This window comes from Coregonus clupeaformis, unplaced genomic scaffold, assembly GCF_020615455.1.
Source record: "Coregonus clupeaformis isolate EN_2021a unplaced genomic scaffold, ASM2061545v1 scaf2289, whole genome shotgun sequence".
NCBI lineage: Eukaryota > Metazoa > Chordata > Actinopteri > Salmoniformes > Salmonidae > Coregonus > Coregonus clupeaformis.
In genome coordinates this window covers 41517-60681 of record NW_025535743.1, presented here as the reverse complement: position 1 = coordinate 60681, position 19165 = coordinate 41517, and the positions used below count along the sequence as shown (strand labels likewise).

General features: G+C 44.1%; 1 protein-coding gene, 1 long non-coding RNA gene and 1 pseudogene across 3 annotated transcripts; 2 read left to right on the top strand and 1 right to left on the bottom strand.

Annotated features, from left to right (window-relative positions):
* Positions 1-180: 180 nt before the first annotated feature.
* LOC121564397 (2-hydroxyacyl-CoA lyase 1-like) lies at positions 181-6381 on the top strand. Of its 2 annotated transcripts, none has more exons than XM_045219343.1 (6): positions 181-507; positions 5308-5384; positions 5620-5700; positions 5859-5931; positions 6120-6197; positions 6291-6381. In XM_045219343.1, exons 1-6 carry the CDS (start codon positions 457-459, stop codon positions 6306-6308), a joined length of 378 nt encoding a protein of 125 aa, XP_045075278.1. In that variant the 5' UTR covers positions 181-456; the 3' UTR covers positions 6309-6381. The 2 variants fall into 2 exon arrangements, with proteins under 2 accessions (XP_045075278.1, XP_045075279.1); XM_045219344.1 differs by having other exon boundaries at positions 188-507; positions 6120-6141; positions 6291-6360.
* LOC123488432 lies at positions 1976-2413 on the bottom strand. Its single transcript, XR_006660076.1, has 3 exons — positions 2320-2413; positions 2102-2213; positions 1976-1992 (listed from the first exon to the last, which is right to left on the bottom strand). It is a non-coding gene; the product is annotated as an uncharacterized LOC123488432 (long non-coding RNA).
* On the top strand, positions 6369-8101 carry LOC123488433 (annotated as a pseudogene).
* The last annotated feature ends 11064 nt before the right edge of the window (positions 8102-19165 follow it).

Sequence of the window (19165 nt, the reverse complement as noted above, 5' to 3'; positions counted from 1 at the left end):
TAGTCATTTAGTAGAAGCTCTTATCCAGAGCGACTTACAGTTAGTGAGTGCATACATTTTTGATTTTTTTCATACTGTCATACACTCATAATGACTTAATTGAGTTAAGTGTTAAGTAAAGTGCAGTTATAAACACATAATGAGGGCTTATTATGTATTTCTTGCAATAAAAAAGAAAAATGCTACTAGTTTATTAAATATTCATGACTGCTATTGCACGGCTCATGTCCACACTTCTGTACAATAGGGGGCAGTAATGCACCATAACGTTGGATGCCAACTGCCTATAAACCTCACTGAAGAAGAAAAAGCTACTCATGTAATGCATGCTGGAAAGCAGACAAAAACTAATGATTTGCAAGAGATCTAAACACGATTTATAAGCTACTGAACAACAAGTCCAAGAAAGCATTGCTAACCGCGTTTGCACTTTGAACAGATTTCTCGACAATAATAATGGAAGATGTGACTGGGGCTCAGCTCATTGCAGAGGCACTAAAAGCTCAGGTGAAGTGTGTGCAATTTATATAAAACAGTGTTATACTGTGTAACCGTGTTGCTAAGAATATATTAGTCGCTGATCATGTCCTTGGCAGTGAGAATGTAGCACTACGAGTTGTGAAAGTGTGCCAAAGGTCATTGCACTGGTATAGCTAACTATTAATATTGTTGTAGAAAAACATTTAGATGTTTATGTGGAATAGCATATGTTAACATAGTGAGTTTTTGTCCTGGGTCCGCCTGGGTCCTGCAGTCGGTGAAAAGCAATTGCACTGCCTGCATCTCAGAACTGCGGCCGCCTTGATCTCATGAGGTTATCGTTGCCCGTGTGTGCATGACGTCAGAGAAAGTCGGGATCAAGTCGGACACAAATCTAACCAGCATGCATTGGGCGGTGATCGCCGGTGATCGATTCTGCGCAGACCTGGCTCATCTCAAATGGGCCTCTTGTCTATGATCTGTCGGCATGGTTATACTGGCCTGTGGCCTTCTTGGAGGCCTTGATGATATCGGAGGGGGGCTCCCATTTGAAGCAGGGCTCCAGATTGGCCATCTTTATGGTCATTATTGAGGACAGGGTGCCATCCAATGCTAGGCTGTTTCTTCTCTTGGTTTTGTTCAGTCCCACAACTGAAAACACCCTCTCAGCATCTGCGTTTGCATGGGGGCAACACCAGGACAAGCTTGGCGACGGCAGCAAGCCTCTCGAATTCTTTGGCTCCTGTCACCTATGGAAAATGCACCAAAACACAATGGAAAAACATACCTTGATTTTTGATTGATTAATACTGTGAGTATACTGTAGGTTGATCCATTAACAAAGTTCAGATAAAAACATGCATAATTTGAAACATGCATGACACATATATGCATGCAACAATTTTAAGCAACAGATGTAGCCAAGCCACACCTGCCAAAAGGAAAGACAAAAAAGGAAAAGAAAATTACCTTATGCTTCCGGGTTGCCATTTCAGCCCAGAAGCTTTCCATTTCAGTTTAGTCCTACAGGGATATCATTGGCATGGTCTGATAATTTAGAAACTCCTCACCCAGAAGGTCATGCTCCTCTGGCCAATGGTATGGGAGGAGATGGGGAAACCTATTTATGAAAGTAGAGTTACAAGTTGTTACGTTTTAGGTATATAGTCATCAACCAGCAGCAGTTCATACACATCTTTGAGGAGAAGCCACATAAGAATATCTCATGTGCAGTTTAGGAGTGAACACACCTCATCATAAAACACAGGGTATTTTAGCTAAGATGATAGACAATAATTAGAGAAAAAAAATAACCTTTCAACAAAGTACAGGACATCTTCGATGTCACTTTCAGCCCTCTGCCGTACATCTACAAATTGTGCGTGCTTGATCAGTGGCTCTTCCAGTGGCAGCTTCTTAAGTGCATAGTCCACAGCACTTGTCAGGAAACACAACACAGCTTCATGGAATGAATCCACCTGCTGTGGTGTGATTTCACCCTCGTCGAGTAATCTGTTAAGTTTAGCCCTGGTTGTGAACCCAATACAGCATATCGGTATAAGGTACAAGGCTAAATATCACATATCACAGTGTTTGATCATAATAATAGTCAAATACTAACCTGGTAAATGGTTTGCCTTTTCTTCAAAGGCAATTTCACAAGGCTCCTCATGGCACTGCAGAGCTGCTGGAACCATAAACTTGGAACATAGCTTGCGTACGAATTTCACCATCTATAACAGACATTTACAAAAATAGTAGGTGAAACCTGTTTTAGAGGACCCCTGCAGATATCAGCAAGAAACACAGAATGGAAAAAACAGCAAAATCCAATCCCACCTCATCATGTAACAAAAATATTGATGACTGCTCTCTCTGAAGCAGCAAGTTGAAAGAAGTGAAAGTTGGTACGGTGGCTTGGAAGAACAGCAGGTACACTTATGTCATGGGGTCAGTGAATGTCTGCACAAGTCTCTTGAACCTGGCCTGATTTTCATCTTGAATCAATCAATAAATAACACAAAACAAGAGGTTGTCATTAATACAAGTATGTGACTAACAATCCATGTAGTTGCTGCATAATGAAATTGAAAATGGATGACCATACTAGCAGATTTGTAGTAGCTGGCCAGAGGTTCATACAGCCTCAGGATCCTGGTCACACAACTTTCAAGGCTTAGCCAACGGACCGAGATACGCAGGAGGACCTCCATGTACTCCGCTTCATGGAGCTCACAAAACTCTGTTTTAGACATTAAATCCATATCATATATTTTCTACAGCTCAGCATTTCAGTATTACACTTAATAGTATCAAACATGCATACCTGACAGGTATCCTTTCCGATTTGTGCTACCCTTGAACCAGTAACCGATGTCCACTACCATATCCTCCAAATCAAAACCGGACACCTGCAATGCATAAATCAATCATAACACATTCAGTCAATGCACGTAATTAGGATACAAATAAAAAGTTACATGTAAAGATAAATCAGGCCTTAACTCACTTTAAAAATCTTTTAAAAAATCCCACTCCTGCAGCTTTGGCGGTGTTATGTGCCACATGACAAGGACAACCATGAATATAGGTGTTGGGATGCTTCTGGAGCACCCTAGAGGCAATGGAATTACGTGGTCCAATGTTCACAGCTGCATTGTAAACTGAGAGACCAATGCAGTTCTCCCAAGGGATGCCATGCTCCTCTATGGTGGAGTTTAATTTTGGTGAAGATCTCACTTGCTGGCCCACATCTCCTCCCACTTGTTGTGCACATATTTAAGAACTGGTGGACAACTTTGCTGCCCATGAAGACCCGGACAGTAAGCGGGTTCATCTTTTCCACTCCTATAATGACAAGTTAGAATCATACAGATGTTCATGTTATTAGATGTTTAAAAATACACAAAGCTAATGTTTTGCAGATGAGAAAAATCTCAAATAGTTTGTGAAATACCAGTGTCATTCGACCCATCCGTAACAAGGGTATACGGGGCTTTTTTTCATCTCCTTCACAAGCTCCTGTGTGAAATGTGGTGCGAGTGCTTCATTGGTAATGCAGGAAGACTTAGTCCTGGCACACCTGTACTCCTGCGCTGTCTTCGAATCTCCGAAACATTCTTTTAGGAGAGGCCCCAGGTGGTCCGCAAAGGCTAGGGGGACGTTGTGAACTACCAACCCAGCTGTCATTTTGACCTCAGCCCTTCTTGTCTGTAAGAAATTAAAAATTATGAATCCTCCCAAAAGACCATAGTTTATTTAAAATAGACGCCTGCGATAATAGGGCACAGGTAAAAAAACACATTCAGCAACTAAGATCTCAAATTAAGAAAACTGGACTGTACTACACTGAAATACAAACCACAAATTAGTCAAAACTATCAACCATGACTTTACCGTGATCAACTAGAACACAAAACTCTTGACTGAACCTTGACAGAATCATTACACATATCATACCTTAACCTCTTGTGCAGACATACCCCCTACAGATGGAACGGCCATTGCATATTGGGATATTGTGGCTGTGGACTGGAGAGCTCGTTGCTTATCTTGGTGGCCTTTGCTTTTTATATGGCGCACTACATCTGTCACACCCTGGTGGCAACATGAGTTTTCAATACGGCAGACTGCACACCAGTAGTGCGTGTTGACGCTCCCTCTGGTAATACATGGCCATGAAGAGGTCCACTCATTTTGGAAAATGGATCTATATGTTGCTGCTCCAGCCAGAGCACGACTCTTCTGGCCCTGGTGTTGGATTGGGGGGATCTCTTCTGTCTGTCCCTCTGTGTCTCCTTCCATCTGCCCTGTTGGTTGTTCTATTTGTCCTGTATGTTGCTCCTCTGCATGGGCGTCAATCTGTCCTGTCTGTTGCTCCTCTGCTTGTTTGTCAGTCTGTCCTGTCTCCTGCTCTCTCTGTCCTTTGTGTTGCTCCTCTGTCTGTTGTCCTGTCGTTTCTATCAATCGTTCTGGCTGTTCTGTCAGTGTGTTTGTCTGTCTTTTCTCACTTGGCTGGTTCTTTAACTAAAATAAAAGGTTTCGCTTTTGTCCTGGCAAAGGTCTCTTACGGGACATCTTTGAAACCTTAAACAATTAAAATGGTCATGTTGGTTTAATAACTCTACTCTCAGTTACAAAAACATACCTACTTCTATTGCACACATTTCCTGTATTTATGTTAAATTCTTTGGAATACATCTTACCTGTTCGAAATCAGCTGAGTTTACATTCACCACACTAAATCATGTTCACACGCACAAACAAATAATTTATTTCAAGATTTAAAGTTTAAGAGAGTGAGTATTCAATTGGATGACATTTCATTGTTACATACCTAGTCTCAGCTCAGCTTCTTATCAGACTTCTTGAGGTAGTGACCGTTTCATCTCATGTTGACTTTCGCGGCAATGGTATCTATTCTTCTGTCGCTAACTTCGGGGTGCAGCACATATGGTTCAATGGCGCTCATCAGCGCCATCTACCGTCGGGGAGTTTGAAAAAAGGAACGAACGAGTCTCGGCCAATTTTTTTTGCGTGAGAAATTGGATGTGTGGCGTGAGTGCGTGTGAAAACAGGCAAAAACGTGTGTCACACGGCGAAAGCGTGAGAGTTGGCAGCTCTATGTTAACACCCTTGTTGATGCATGCCAATGTGTGTGTCAATGCAAAGAAAATCTAAACTACATTGTAACAATTCATATACAATTCAGTATGAAAATGTATGCACTCACTAACTGTAAGTCGCTCTGGATAAGAGCGTCTGCTAAATGACTAAAAATGTTTTTAAAAATGTAAATATACTGTATCTACATGTATCTCTCTACAGAATGTAGAATATATGTTTGGAATAGTTGGTGTTCCAGTCATTGAAGTAGCTATGGCAGCTCAAGCCTCAGGAATCAAGTATGTGGGAATGCGCAATGAACAAGCCATAAGCCACCTTTTTATTACTAAACCAGCTCTCCCCAAATCATGTGATATTAACTACCCTTACATAGACTACAGGAGCGTGTAGTGTGTGAGGGTCAGTTTCATAGCTTTTTTGCATTGCTAATTATGTCTGCCTGTCTGTCTGACCCTTTGTGTGTCTGTCTGCCTGTCTTCCTGTCTTTCCCTCTGTCTGTCTGTTCCTCTCCAGTCCAGGTGCGTGTCTGGTTGTGTCTGGACCGGGACTCATCCATTCACTTGGTGGAATGGCCAACGCTAACATGAACTGCTGGTATGCTAGAACTCCACAAACAGAAGACCCTACTACTCATGTTCAGTGGCCTTTCAAAAGAAGGGATGCTATCCGCACACTGCAAAAAATGATCTGAGGACTCCAAACTATCTCAGCTTGTCAGTTGATGTCATTGTGTGATACCTCTCTCTCTGTAGGCCTGTGATTGTTATTGGAGGCTCCTCTGATCAAAACCAAGAGACCACTGGGGCGTTTCAAGAGTTTCCACAGGTACCGATTCAACCATGACATTTCTGACTATTGAACATTAGGGGATGGTATCCCGGGACACAGATTAAGCCTAGTCATGGACTAAAAAGCAAACTCAATGGAGAATCTCTGTCTGGGAAACTGGCCCTAGCAGTTTAATTGCTGAAAGAGGAAATAATTTGTTATTTTTGGTCCTCTTTCTCTGTCAGGTGGAGGCATGCAGATTGTACAGTAAGTTTTCTGCTAGGTCTAGCAGTCTGGATATGATCTCCTCAGTGGTAGAGAAGGTATACAGTCTACTCTGACTCCCTCTGTGTAGTCCTCTTCATATCATTTGGTATCACCTGGAATTGTCTGTTTTCTGACCTCTAATTTTCCAGCTTAGCAAGGTACCTTAACTGCTTCATAAGAGCACAGCACAGCCTTAATTGATCTGAATGGAAGGGTGTTTGGTCTGTCTAAGGCAGCACGCGCTAGCATGTATGGACGTCCAGGTGCTGTATACGTAGACATATCTGGGGACATGGTCAATGCTAAATTGGACAGGAGCAGAGCCAGGTTAGTGGCCATCACTGTCTTTCATCCATTTAAAATGTATACTAATGTGTTACTGTTGAATATGTATACCTCTGAATTCACATCACCGTAGTCATTTTTATTTTATCTTGTTATACCTTTTAACGTCTGAAGTGAACCAGAAATTAAATTACTTAGAAAATATAGCACTATATCAAAATATTCTCATCAGAGAATAGCAATAAGCCTCGATAGACCTTCATGGTTTATTTACATATGCAATAAAGTTGCTAGGTAACATGTTTAATGTTTGACCTATTATTTATTATTTCCTTTGTCAGAGAGGTGCCCTGTAGTCCACCTCCTCCTGTGAGTATGGCTGACCATATGGCGATCACAGAAGCACTGGCGGTCCTGAAAGGAGCCAAACGGCCTTTACTCATCATTGGCAAAGGTAGGCATTGCTTTTTTTAATAGCCAGATAATCTGGGGGAAACAGAACTAAAATCTTGCATAATTGCATCAGATACTTGGATAAGGTCTGGGGAGATGTTAAGAGAAAGATACTAACGCCACTTGCGAACTCTCCACCCCCTAAACGGGAAACTCTCTGCAAGTTTCAGGCAAGTTTATGGGCCAAATGTCCCCTCCCGTTCTGAAATTGAAAAGATGTGAGCACCTGCGAAATCGGGATTTGTCCAAATGATTAGTGGTGAAAAATCAGCGATCGGAACAAAGTTGTCACATCCCAGTCTGTTGACAGACGCTACTTCCAGTTATGTTACGTGCGTCTGTCCAAGAGAGATCAATAGCCAGCTGAGACGCACTGTAACACATATAGCACTGTACCACGGTTCAGTTGAAAACTGGGCCACGTTCAGTCGACAAATGTTGTTGACATGATTTCTCATTCTACCTGTCCGAGAGGCACGTTCGTTCTACATGCTGTATTTCTATCTGAACGTTGCACAACGTTTTGCTCAGCTGAATGCATCCCAGTTGTGAAGGCCAGTCTGTTGAAATCCATGTCGCAGTGCCCTCTGTCTGTGTCCCTCTGCAGGTGCAGCCCATTGAAGAGCAGAGGGGGCTCTGAAGGAGCTGGTGGAGGGGTGTGACCTGCCCTTCCTGCCCACCCCCATGGGTAAAGGGGTGCTGCCTGACGATCACCCCAACTGTGTTGCTGCTGCCCGCTCCAGGTCAGCCTCTCCTTCTCTCAGCTGGCATCATATTCATGTACAGACCATTGACTGTATAAGTAGGACCAAGAATTTCCCTGACCATTTGAACGGACCAGGAAACTCCTGAAATCCCTATCTATAACTAGTCTCTCCTGGCCAGGTCATGTCAATGTAAACTGGTGTCAATCAAACAACTACACTACTCCTATAACTAGCCTCTTTTCATTACATTTTGTTTTGTCCCTGCTCTCCTCCTCCTCTCTTCCTATCCTCCTCCTCCTCTCTTCCTATCCTCCTCCTCCTCTCTTCCTCCTCCTCCTCCTCCTCTTCCTATCCTCCTGGTTCTATGGTCTTGGTGGGGACTGCAGAGCTCTGCTCCAGTCTGATGTTGTGGTCCTACTTGGTGCCAGACTCAACTGGATCCTGCACTTTGGCCTTCCCCCCAGGTTTGACACCCAAGTAAAGGTCATCCAGCTAGGTCAAAGGTCACCAGTAGGGTTTCTGTTTTTTCCTTCTTTTTTTCGGATTCCAGATTTTCTGCTTATTCCGTTCTGATTGCTGGAATCTTCCAACAGGGATTTCTGGGAATTTTGGGAACCCTAGTCACAGGTCATTTCATAGTGAACTACAGTTCATTGTAACCAGGTATAAAGGTATTTGACTCAGTCTATTGGATTTAGTCTATCAATTATATAGCTTCTCTATAAGTCTTTGTAGTCTCTCCAAATAATGTCATGGCTGTCTTAGTGCTGTACAGTACATCTATATTTAAGCAATAAGGCCCGAGGGGGTGTGGTATATGGCCAATATACCACGTCTAGGGGCTGTTCTTAAGCACGATGCAACGCGGAGTGCCTCGATACAGCCCTTAGCCGTGGTATATTGGCCCTATACCACAAACCCCAGAGGTGCCTTATTGCTATTATAAACTGGTTACCAACGCAATTCGAACAGTCAAAATACATTTCAAATCAAATCAAATCAAATTTTATTGGCCACATGCGCCGAAATACAACAGGTGCAGACATTACAGTGAAATGCTTACTTACAGCCCTTAACCAACAGTGCATTTATTTTTAACAAAAAAGTAAAAATAAAACAACAACAAAAAAAGTGTTGAGAAAAAAAGAGCAGAAGTAAAATAAAATAACAGTAGGGAGGCTATATATACAGGGGGGTACCGGTGCAGAGTCAATGTGCGGGGGGCACCGGCTAGTTGAGGTAGTTGAAGTAATATGTACATGTGGGTAGAGTTAAAGTGACTATGCATAAATAATTAACAGAGTAGCAGCAGCGTAAAAGGATGGGGTGGGGGGGCAGTGCAAATAGTCTGGGTAGCCATGATTAGCTGTTCAGGAGTCTTAAGGCTTGGGGGTAGAAGCTGTTGAGAAGTCTTTTGGACCTAGACTTGGCACTCCGGTACCGCTTGCCCGTGCGGTAGCAGAGAGAACAGTCTATGACTAGGGTGGCTGGAGTCTTTGACAATTTTGAGGGCCTTCCTCTGACACCGCCTGGTATAGAGGTCCTGGATGGCAGGAAACTTGGCCCCAGTGATGTACTGGGCCGTACGCACTACCCTCTGTAGTGCCTTGCGGTCGGAGGCCAAGCAGTTGCCATACCAGGCGGTGATGCAACTAGTCAGGATGCTCTCGATGGTGCAGCTGTATAATTTTTGAGGATCTGAGGACCCATGCCAAATCTTTTCAATCTCCTGAGGGGGAATAGGCTTTGTCGTGCCCTCTTCACAACTGTCTTGGTGTGTTTGGACCATGATAGTTCGTTGGTGATGTGGACACCAAGGAACTTGAAGCTCTCAACCTGTTCCACTACAGCCCCGTCGATGAGAATGGGGCGTGCTCAGTCCTCTTTCTTTTCCTGTAGTCCACAATCATCTCCTTTGTCTTGGTCACGTTGAGGGAGAGGTTGTTATCCTGGCACCACACGGCCAGGTCTCTGACCTCCTCCCTCAACGTGACCCATGTTATACGGTCAGATATACCACAGCTTTCAGCCAATCAGCATTCAGGGCTCGAGTCACCCGGTTTATAAAAGGGAACGTGTGTGTGTCAGCCTTAGCATTATGTGGTGGTGCCTGGTTATTTCTGTTGTGTTTAGCTTGAGGTTTGGCCACTCCTCCAGCTGCTGTTACATGTGTCACGCACGGCGCTCTTCCTGTCGTGTCGTTGCTGGTATGTTGTAGTAACGTTCCACATACGTTATTTATGTCAAGGTCAATGTCAATGTCAAAAAAAAAGTTACGTATGCACTAACTGTAAGTCGCTCTGGATAAGAGCGTCTGCTAAATGACTTAAACATGTTAAATGTAGAGGGCCCCGTAAATAGTTCCACAAACGTCAGCATGAGTGCGCTGACTGTGGAAGCACTAATCACTGGACCAAAGCTCACTGTCAGATGCACCAGCTGTGCGTCAAGTGCTTTTCTCCGGGCCACATGAGCTTTGACTGTAGTGAGGCTGGGCAGCGACAGAACCCTGGATGTGGACAGACTGGCAGGTCTCAGGAAAACTAGAAAGCCTCCGTTCTGAGGAGGGCAATGTGGGGCATTCTTATTTTTCCTCCACTGATGATGATATCCAATCTGTTTATTCTTACTTTTGTGAGTCAGTACCCAAGAACAACACAGTCATTTTTCAGAACACAATCAGAATGACAGTTTGTTTTACACCACTGTGCTAGTACAGGATAAAGTTGAGCTGAAGGGGATGTTAGATAGTGGGTCCATGGCTACTACTCTGCGCGCAGATATTGTACCTCGGTTGAGGGAGGCAGGAGTGGTAGAGGGGAACTTTCTAGCTCCTTCAGACATCATCCTGGTGGGTTGTGGTGGGAACAAACTAGCCCAGTGGGCATGTGTGACTTAAAAATCAACTTTATGGCTTCTGTTATGTAGTCCCAGTGCTTATTGTTGATGGGCAGGTTGATGAACTCATTGTGGGAACTAATGTGTTGAAGTCTCTGATTAGACAGTGAGTTTCTATGTGCTCACGCAGGTGCCCGAGAGCTGTGGCTGCGCCAAGGGCTAAGCTATTGTGTGTTGTCTCTTCGTGTACAGGTATGTCATTTATTTTGTCAGAATTATGTTGTATATCATTTTACTTGTATTGTATAGTGTGTTGTTAGGCACTGAATGTGTGCATGCAGCACCTGTTCTCTTTGCCTGACCTTCAACTAGCAAGGTGCCCGAGAGCTCTGGCTGCACCAAGAGCTAACATATTGTGTGTTGTCTCTTCGTGTGCAGGTCGAATAAAAATTATCCAACCATCAGAATTCCAGTTGTGGCAGTGTCCTAATTACGTGACCTGCCGACTGGTCAGCTCAAGCCGACCGCCGGAGCTGTGCATGTGGATGAGGTGCACGACCTGCGCATGTGAATTTGTTGATGGCTTACTGTAAGTGAATATATACTGTAAACAGTGAAAGTGAATGTAGCATATTCATTAGATACAGGTATTCGTGCTTATTTGTATGTTTTGGATGAATTTGTTTATTGCATTTATTTTTTGGGGTATTTGAATGCACTAAATTACATTGTATTTTAGTGCTCTGTTGAGCCATGGAAGATTTTCAAATCCATAAGACGTGTTATGCTGGGGATTTTAGTGTGGGTAGAGGGAGGGGTGTCCTTCCATTTACACCAATTGTACAGTCAGCTCCTGGGAGTAGAGCGTTTGCTAGTCCTGAGTTTGCAAGCACTGGGAGGGGTAGGCTGTTTGTTCCACCTGACCAGGGTATCCCACCTCTGTCTTTTGATGTACCATCATCCACAGTACTCGTGATAATGGGACGGCTCCGAGTCAGCTTAGTGACCTTATTAAGCAGATTGGTTCAGAGATAGGAGAATCTATCAGAGCGAGTTTACTGCAGCCTGGGGTTTCAAGTCTTTCTCCTGCCCGTCCCCCTCACCAACCCCAGCAGTTTCCCCTGCCTGAGCAGTGTGGGTCAACCTTTATTGATGCGTCCAAGCTGAATCTGGTTGTGAAGTCAGATGTTAGTGCTCCACCTCTTTTTAGGGGTGATGGCTCAGATTAGTACTCTGTCCTGGAGTGGGAGGAGTTAATGGAAGTCTACCTAGAGAAGAGGGGTTACACTGGGTCTGGGAATGTTGGGGAGGTGATGTCTAGGCTCATGGGAAGGGCACGGGATGTGACCAAAGTCTGGAAGCGTAACAACCTTGTTGTCACAGATGTTAAGGCGGTGTTCAGTGTTTTCTTTTTATTTTTATAATGTGTTTATTATTTTCCAATAAAAATAAAGTAAAAGAGACAGCAATACAAACAATGACATTCATTGTACTGTTGGATGGGATGGCCAGTTTAGAGGACAAACAAAAGTTAACTCACACATACACAAAATAAAACAAAATCCTATTAGGTGGTACGTGTATAAGAAGACAGCATATAGTCATTACAAGCAGTGTAGTTCAGCCAAAAATAAATATTGAGTGGAGTACAGCACAGAGTAGCAGCAGATCGTCAGCCCAGTTATGAAGCGGGACTAGACCATTTATCCAGTATCGGCTGCCATATTTTGTAAAACAATGGACTTCTATTGGAGGTGTTGTATCGAATCTTTTCCATATGGATTACATTCCCTAAATCCCGTAACCACATTTCAAAGGTAGGTACAGTCTCCAATTTCCAAAATTGCAATATGAGCCTTTTGGCTAATAGAGTACAAAGAGAGACAGCTTTCCCTTCCTGGTTATTCCCATCAACTGTACCAAACAGAGCGATCAATGGGTCTGGGGCTAGAACTCTATCAAAGGCCTTAGATAAGTAATCAAAAATGAGAGCCCAGTAAGCCTGTAATTTAGGGCATGTCCAGAATAAGTGGGACAACGTCCCCCTCCTCCTGCTTGCACCTCTCACACAGTGGTGAGGTGTCCGGGAATATTTTATGCAGTTTTACTTTTGAGTAGTGTAACCTGTGTATCACCTTAAACTGTACAAGGTTGTGTCTGGCATTCACTGAACTGTGGTTTATATTCCTGAGAGCTTCTATCCAGTCCTCATTTGAGATTTCTGAACCAAGTTCTTGTTCCCAAGCCCTTTTAATGGTGTCTGTGGATACCTCTATGTGGGCCTGTAGCACATCATACAGTCTGGAGACCGACCCTTTTGAATGGGGTTTGACAAGGATCAAGCTATCTAATGTAGGACTATTTGGCTTCATGCCATACTGTGGGATGTGTGTCCTTAAGAAATTCCTGATTTGGAGGTATCTGAAAAATGTGTTGTTGGCATGTTGAACTTTGCCTGTAGTTGTTGAAATGAAGCTAACTGACCATCTATGTATAGATTACCAATTGTTGTGAGCCCCTTCTCCCTCCACTGTGAAAACACCACATCATCCATTGCAGGGTGGAAAGCATGATTCCGGCTAATCGGGCTGTCTATGTACACAGTGGGTATGTTAAGAAAATCCCTAATCTGTTTCCAGATCCTAAGAGTATGACAAATGACTGGATTGGAGTCATAAGTGGCTTTTTTCACATATGATGGGCTATTAACAAGTGCAGGGAGTGAGGAACGTTGACAGGAGGCCTGCTCAATCAAAAGCCATGAAGGCATATCCTTCCGTCTCATCTCAGGTAAACTTTCCCTCCAGAAAGACACAATGTTCAGATTAGCAGCCCAATAATACAGTTTGAAGTGAGGAAGGCCAAAGCCCCCTCTATCTTGTACTTGCATAAATGCTTCTTTGCAATTCTGGCTGCCTTGTTATCCCATAAAAATGGAGTTACTATTGAATCCAGTTTCTTAAAATAGCTTTGTGGTATGAAATTGGGTAGACATTGGAAGAGGTAAAGAAACCTGGGTAGGACAACCATTTTAATAGCGTTTATACGACCAACCAAGGAAATAGGCAGAGTTTTCCAGAAATCTATATTTTGTTTAAGCTGATATATTTTCATGTCCCAATTCACTTTCAATAGCTGGTCAAGGTCTCTTGTCACTACAATGCCAAGGCTTGTGAACTTGTCCCTCACTGTTCTAAGCGGGGTAGATTGCAGAAATTGCATATCCACAGGCCGTGATATTGGCATCATCTCACTTTTTTGCCAGTTTATCTTGTAGCCAGAGAAGGAGCCGAATGTGTTTATCAAGTTAAGTAATGGTGGAATAGACGTTTTAGGCTTGGACAAAAACAAAAGAACATCGTCTGCATATAGGGAAATTTTGTGCTGTGTGTCTTTTATTTTAACAGAAGCTATATCGGCACATGCCCGAATGCGCGTAGCAAGGGGTTCCATGGCTATAGCGAAGAGAGCAGGCGAAATAGGGCACCCCTGTCGGCACCCCTTGAACAGGCGGAATGACTGCGACATTTCCTGATTGGTCACCACGGACGCCATTGGGTGTGCATAAATAATTCTTATCCAATTAATAAATTCCTTTCCAAATCCGAAATGCTCCAGAACCGACATCATATACTTCCACTCAATCTGATCAAACGCCTTCTCTGCATCAAGAGCTATTACCACTGCCTCAACTTTATGATCATGATACATTACGTTGAAAAGGCGTCTCAAATTGTAGTATATATGTCGGCCCGGGATAAAACCTGTCTGGTCAGGGTGTATGATGTCGGAAATATATTTTTTCAATCGGTTTGCCAATATCTTTGTCAACACCTTGTTTTCTATGGGGAGTAACGACACGGGGCGATACGACGACATCTCCATGGAATCCCTATCTTTTTTCAAGATCAGGGCTATTGTAGCCTCATACAGTGTTTGCGGGAGTTTGGTATTTTCTTTGGATTGTTGAAACATTCGCAGCATAAGTGGAGATAGACTAGCGCAGTACTTCTTATAGAATTCTATTACATATGCATCGGGCCCAGGGGCCTTGCTGTTTGGAAATTGTGCTATCGCTGTGTTAATTTCATCTAAGGTTATCCCTGCATCGAGTGCGGCAGCTGCCCCCTGTCTAGTTTAGGAAGTTCACAATCAGCGAGAAAGCGTTCCATAGTTTGTGGATCAGTAGCATCGCATTTTGATTGGTATAGCTCTGAGTAAAACTGTGCAAAGCATTTATTAATGTCCTGCGGATCTGTTACTATTTTACCCTTCTTGTCTTTTATTTTGTGAATAGCTCTAGATGCTTGTACATGCCTTAGCTGTCTTGCTAATAATTTATGTGGTTTGTCCCCAGTTCAAAATAACTTTGTTGCGTTCTAGCAAGTAAAGAGCCCACCCGTTTCGAAAGGATGGTATTGTATTCATACTTTAACTTTGTGATCTTCTCAAGGACTGTATACGAGGAATTTGTCCTAAAAACGTTCTCCTGTTCCCCTAACTCTCTTTCAATTTCTCTCAGCCTAGTATTGGCACGTTTCTTCCTCTCTGATGTATAAGAAATAATGTAACCTCTAATCACAGCCTTTAGAGATTCCCAAAGGGTGGAGTCGTCAACATCCCCCCGTGTCGTTAGTACTGAGGAAAAAGGTAATCTGCTCCTCCAAATACTGACAGAAAGCCTCATCTTTCAACAGGTATGCGTCTAAGCGCCACGGTCGCCGACCTGTCGACATATTGTCGAAGTTTCAGCACCATGGACAGAGGAGAGTGGTCCGTAATTAGAATGGGGTGATAGGTAACCGACTCAGCTGCTGAGATTAGTTTGGAGTCCAACAAAAAATAGTCAATTCTGGAATATGATTTATGAACTGATGAGAAGAAAGAATAATCCCTGTCTGTTGGGTGCGTCAGTCTCCAAATATCGACAATGTTAAGGTTTGTCATCAATGTATTTAGACAGACACTGGCATTTGATTGTTGAAGTGACCTTGATAGCTGTTTATCTAAAAGAGGGTCTAACGTACAGTTAAAGTCACCTCCAACAATAACACTTGTATCCGAGATATTTGGTATGGCCTTAAATACCCTTTGAAAAAATACTGGATCATCGAAGTTGGGTCCATATAAATTGACCAAGGTTATTGGTTTTGAGTTCAGTGTACCAGCCACAATAATATACCGACCATTAGGATCTGAAATCGAGGTTGAGTAAACAAAAGGAATGTTTTTCCTTATCAGGATTGCTACCCCTCTCGCTTTTGCATCAAAGTTAGACTGGTATATCTGACCGATCCAGCCGACTCGTAGCTTGGCCTGCGCGGGAGCGTTTAATATGAGTTTCTTGAAGAAGCACTATGTCAGCACCCAGTGATTTAAGATGAGAAAAAAACCTTAGCTCGTTTCACGACATGCCCTAATCCATTACAGTTCCAGCTGACTATCTTTATTCCACCTGGTCTACTCTGTGCTCGGTCACTATGTGGCATTTCTTATTTTAAAGCAAATTGCTGCTGTCATACAAAACCCAGAAGAAAAACGTCCCGCCGTGCGGGAGCTTGTCATGCCACCTGTACTAATAAACGTGAACATAAAACACAGACCCCAACCCCCCTCCCGTCCCTTTACTGAGTGACTTCCCCAAACGAAGCACTCCTTGGCTAACACACAAACGTTAGGGTGTCTAGACATAAAGCTTGAACTAACTCGTCCGTCTATAGATGCTCCGCATATAAACTAATATTAAATAACACTTAACTTAACTCTCATGTTAGGGGTGAGTGGTGCTAAAACATGACATGCCAAACAATGCTATATTAGCCACAACATCTCACCTATCCTATAAGTCCCAATTTCTGATCTTCTGATCGAAAAGACATAGGCCGGAAATTCAATTCACACACATTCCTGGCCTGTATTTGGCCATTTAGCCTGCTGGCACAGCCGTTCTGTATCCTCAGCCGGGAGCTTGCTTGTCAAGAACAGATCTGCCTCTTTTGCGTTGTCAAACGTACGTGTTGATCCCTCGACTGTCACCTTAAACCGGGCTGGGAAGAGGAATCCATATCGGATGTTGGCCGCCCTGCATTTGTTGCGTACCTCATCATACTCTTTCCGTTGGTTCCTCACCTCCAAGGTAAGATCTGGGTAGAAAGACACCCTGGCTCCGTTGTAGTTAAGGGGGAACTTTTGACTAGCCAGCTTGAGGATGAGATCCCTGGTGTGGGGATAGTGCAGCCTTACAATGAATGGCCTTGGTGGCCCGCCCCTTGGCCGGCTTCGTTGCCTGTGCTCTGTGTGCGCGGTCGATCAGGATGGCCGTTTTGAAGTGTTCACTCCCCAGCAATGCCGGTATCAGCTCCGAGACAAATTCAGTGGGTTTCCCTTTCTCCGTGTCCTCCTGGATCCCACATATTCGGATGTTCTGGCGTCTTGAATGCGACTCGAGCATTTCCAGTCGGGCCTTCAGGGTTTTGTTGTCATTTTTGAGCGTTGCGCACTGTTTCTCTATGTCCTGTAGCCTGGCCTCGTGATCGATTGTCGTCTGCTCAACCTCGTGCACCCTTCCCTTAGTTGCCTTCACAGTTTCGGCCAAAGTCCCAATACTCTTTGAGATATCAGCCAACCTTGTGTCCACCTTCTTGCTTAGTGCGTTTATGGCAGCCAGTATGTCACTTTGAGTAGGATCTGTGGGGAACTCTTGGGAGCTAGCCTCTTCAGCTAGCTCCTCGTGGGTCGGCGACGTTGAAATTGGTTCGTTGTCTGTCTCATTCCAATTATCTTGTTTAGCGCCCCCTTTTTTTGTTGCCTTTTCCCTTTGTCATATTTGTTTGAAGTTATATGTTGTGAGAGGTTAAGATAAATATTAATTTGTTTCAAAATTGAGCGGAGCTCTAACAATGCACGTCTACTCCATAGCACGCTCTCTAGCGCCCCCCACAAAGAGATCCTTGATGAAAACCTGCTCCAGAGCGCTCAGGACCTCAGACTGGGTCGACGGTTCCGGTGTTCAGTGTTTTCAAGCAACACTTTGGGGATACTGTCTGCTCAGGTATGCCATTAGCTGATTTCTATTCAATCAATCAATATGCTAATGAGGATCCAATAGATTTCTGGATTAGGCTTAACAAAGCTGCAGAGGCAGCCGAACAGTACCTTGTGAGTGAGGGCAGGACCTTACCCAATCAGAGCTCAGAGTTGGCAGTCATGTTTGTACGCAACTGTCCTGATAAAGAGTTGGCCCAAGTGTTCAAGAGCAAACCCATTCGTGACTGGACAGCCAGTTAGGTACAGGATCGGTTGGATGAACTGTTAAGGGAACGTAAAGCATGTAGAACACAACTTTCACAGCAGGTTGCTGCTGTTTTTGACTGCCCTCAGGAGGGAGTGGGTCCTGTGAAAAGACCTAATGTGTCATCTTTTTCTCAATGTGGCCGTGAACCAGACCAGGCACCATCTGTATCTGAGGGTGGGACATTAAAGAAAGTTTTGACTTTGTTAGAGAAGGCTCTGGTCAGCAATACTCAGCAATACTCAGTCTGTGAGTGGCGCAGTGGTCTAAGGCACTGCATCGCAGTGTTAGCTGTGCCACTAGAGATCCTGGTTTGAATCCAGGCTCTGTCGTAGCCGGCCGCGACCGGGAGACCCATGGGGCGGCACACAATTGGACCAGCGTCGCCTAGGGTAGTGGAGGGAATGGCCGGCTCAGTTCGTAGAGCATGGTGTTTGCAACGCCAGGGTTGTGGGTTCGATTCCCACGGGGGGTATGAAAAAAAAAATCACGTATGCACTAACTGTAAGTCGCTCTGGATAAGAGCGTCTGCTAAATGACTTAAACATGTTAAATGTAGAGGGCCCCGTAAACAGTTCCACAAACGTCAGCATGAGTGCGCTGACTGTGGAAGAACTAATCACTGGACCAAAGCTCACTGTCAGATGCACCAGCTGTGCGTCAAGTGCTTTTCTCCGGGCCACATGAGCTTTGACTGTAGTGAGGCTGGGCAGCGACATAACCCTGGATGTGGACAGACTGGCAGGTCTCAGGAAAACTAGAAAGCCTCCGTTCTGAGGAGGGCAATGTGGGGCATTCTTATTTTTCCTCCACTGATGATGATATCCAATCTGTTTATTCTTACTTTTGTGAGTCAGTACCCAAGAACAACACAGTCATTTTTCAGAACACAATCAGAATGACAGTTTGTTTTACACCACTGTGCTAGTACAGGATAAAGTTGAGCTGAAGGGGATGTTAGATAGTGGGTCCATGGCTACTACTCTGCGCGCAGATATTGTACCTCGGTTGAGGGAGGCAGGAGTGGTAGAGGGGAACTTTCTAGCTCCTTCAGACATCATCCTGGTGGGTTGTGGTGGGAACAAACTAGCCCAGTGGGCATGTGTGACTTAAAAAATCAACTTTATGGCTTCTGTTATGTAGTCCCAGTGCTTATTGTTGATGGGCAGGTTGATGAACTCATTGTGGGCACTAATGTGTTGAAGTCTCTGATTAGACAGTTCAAATCAAATGACAGCTACTGGCGGGTGGCGGGTACACCAGGTTCCTCTAGCCAGTGTGATGTCAAATCTGGAGAGATGGAGAGGAGACTCCATCCCAGATAAAGTGGGCACCATTAAGTTGAAGAGAGCAGTAACGCTCCAACCCATGAGTGAGCATCTGGTGTGGGGCCGCCTAACCCCAAAGACAAAACTCTCTGTGGGCAGTACTGTTGTTGTCGAGCCCAGCA

Excerpts from the sequence above, each read along its gene's own strand:
- LOC121564397 (XM_045219343.1), top strand. The coding sequence starts at position 457 with ATGGAAGATGTGACTGGGGCTCAGCTCATTGCAGAGGCACTAAAAGCT. Across the intron at positions 5,385-5,619 it reads GCTCAAGCCTCAGGAATCAA|TCCAGGTGCGTGTCTGGTTG; the intron begins GTATGTGGGAAT and ends GTTCCTCTCCAG. Across the intron at positions 5,701-5,858 it reads AACGCTAACATGAACTGCTG|GCCTGTGATTGTTATTGGAG; the intron begins GTATGCTAGAAC and ends CTCTCTCTGTAG.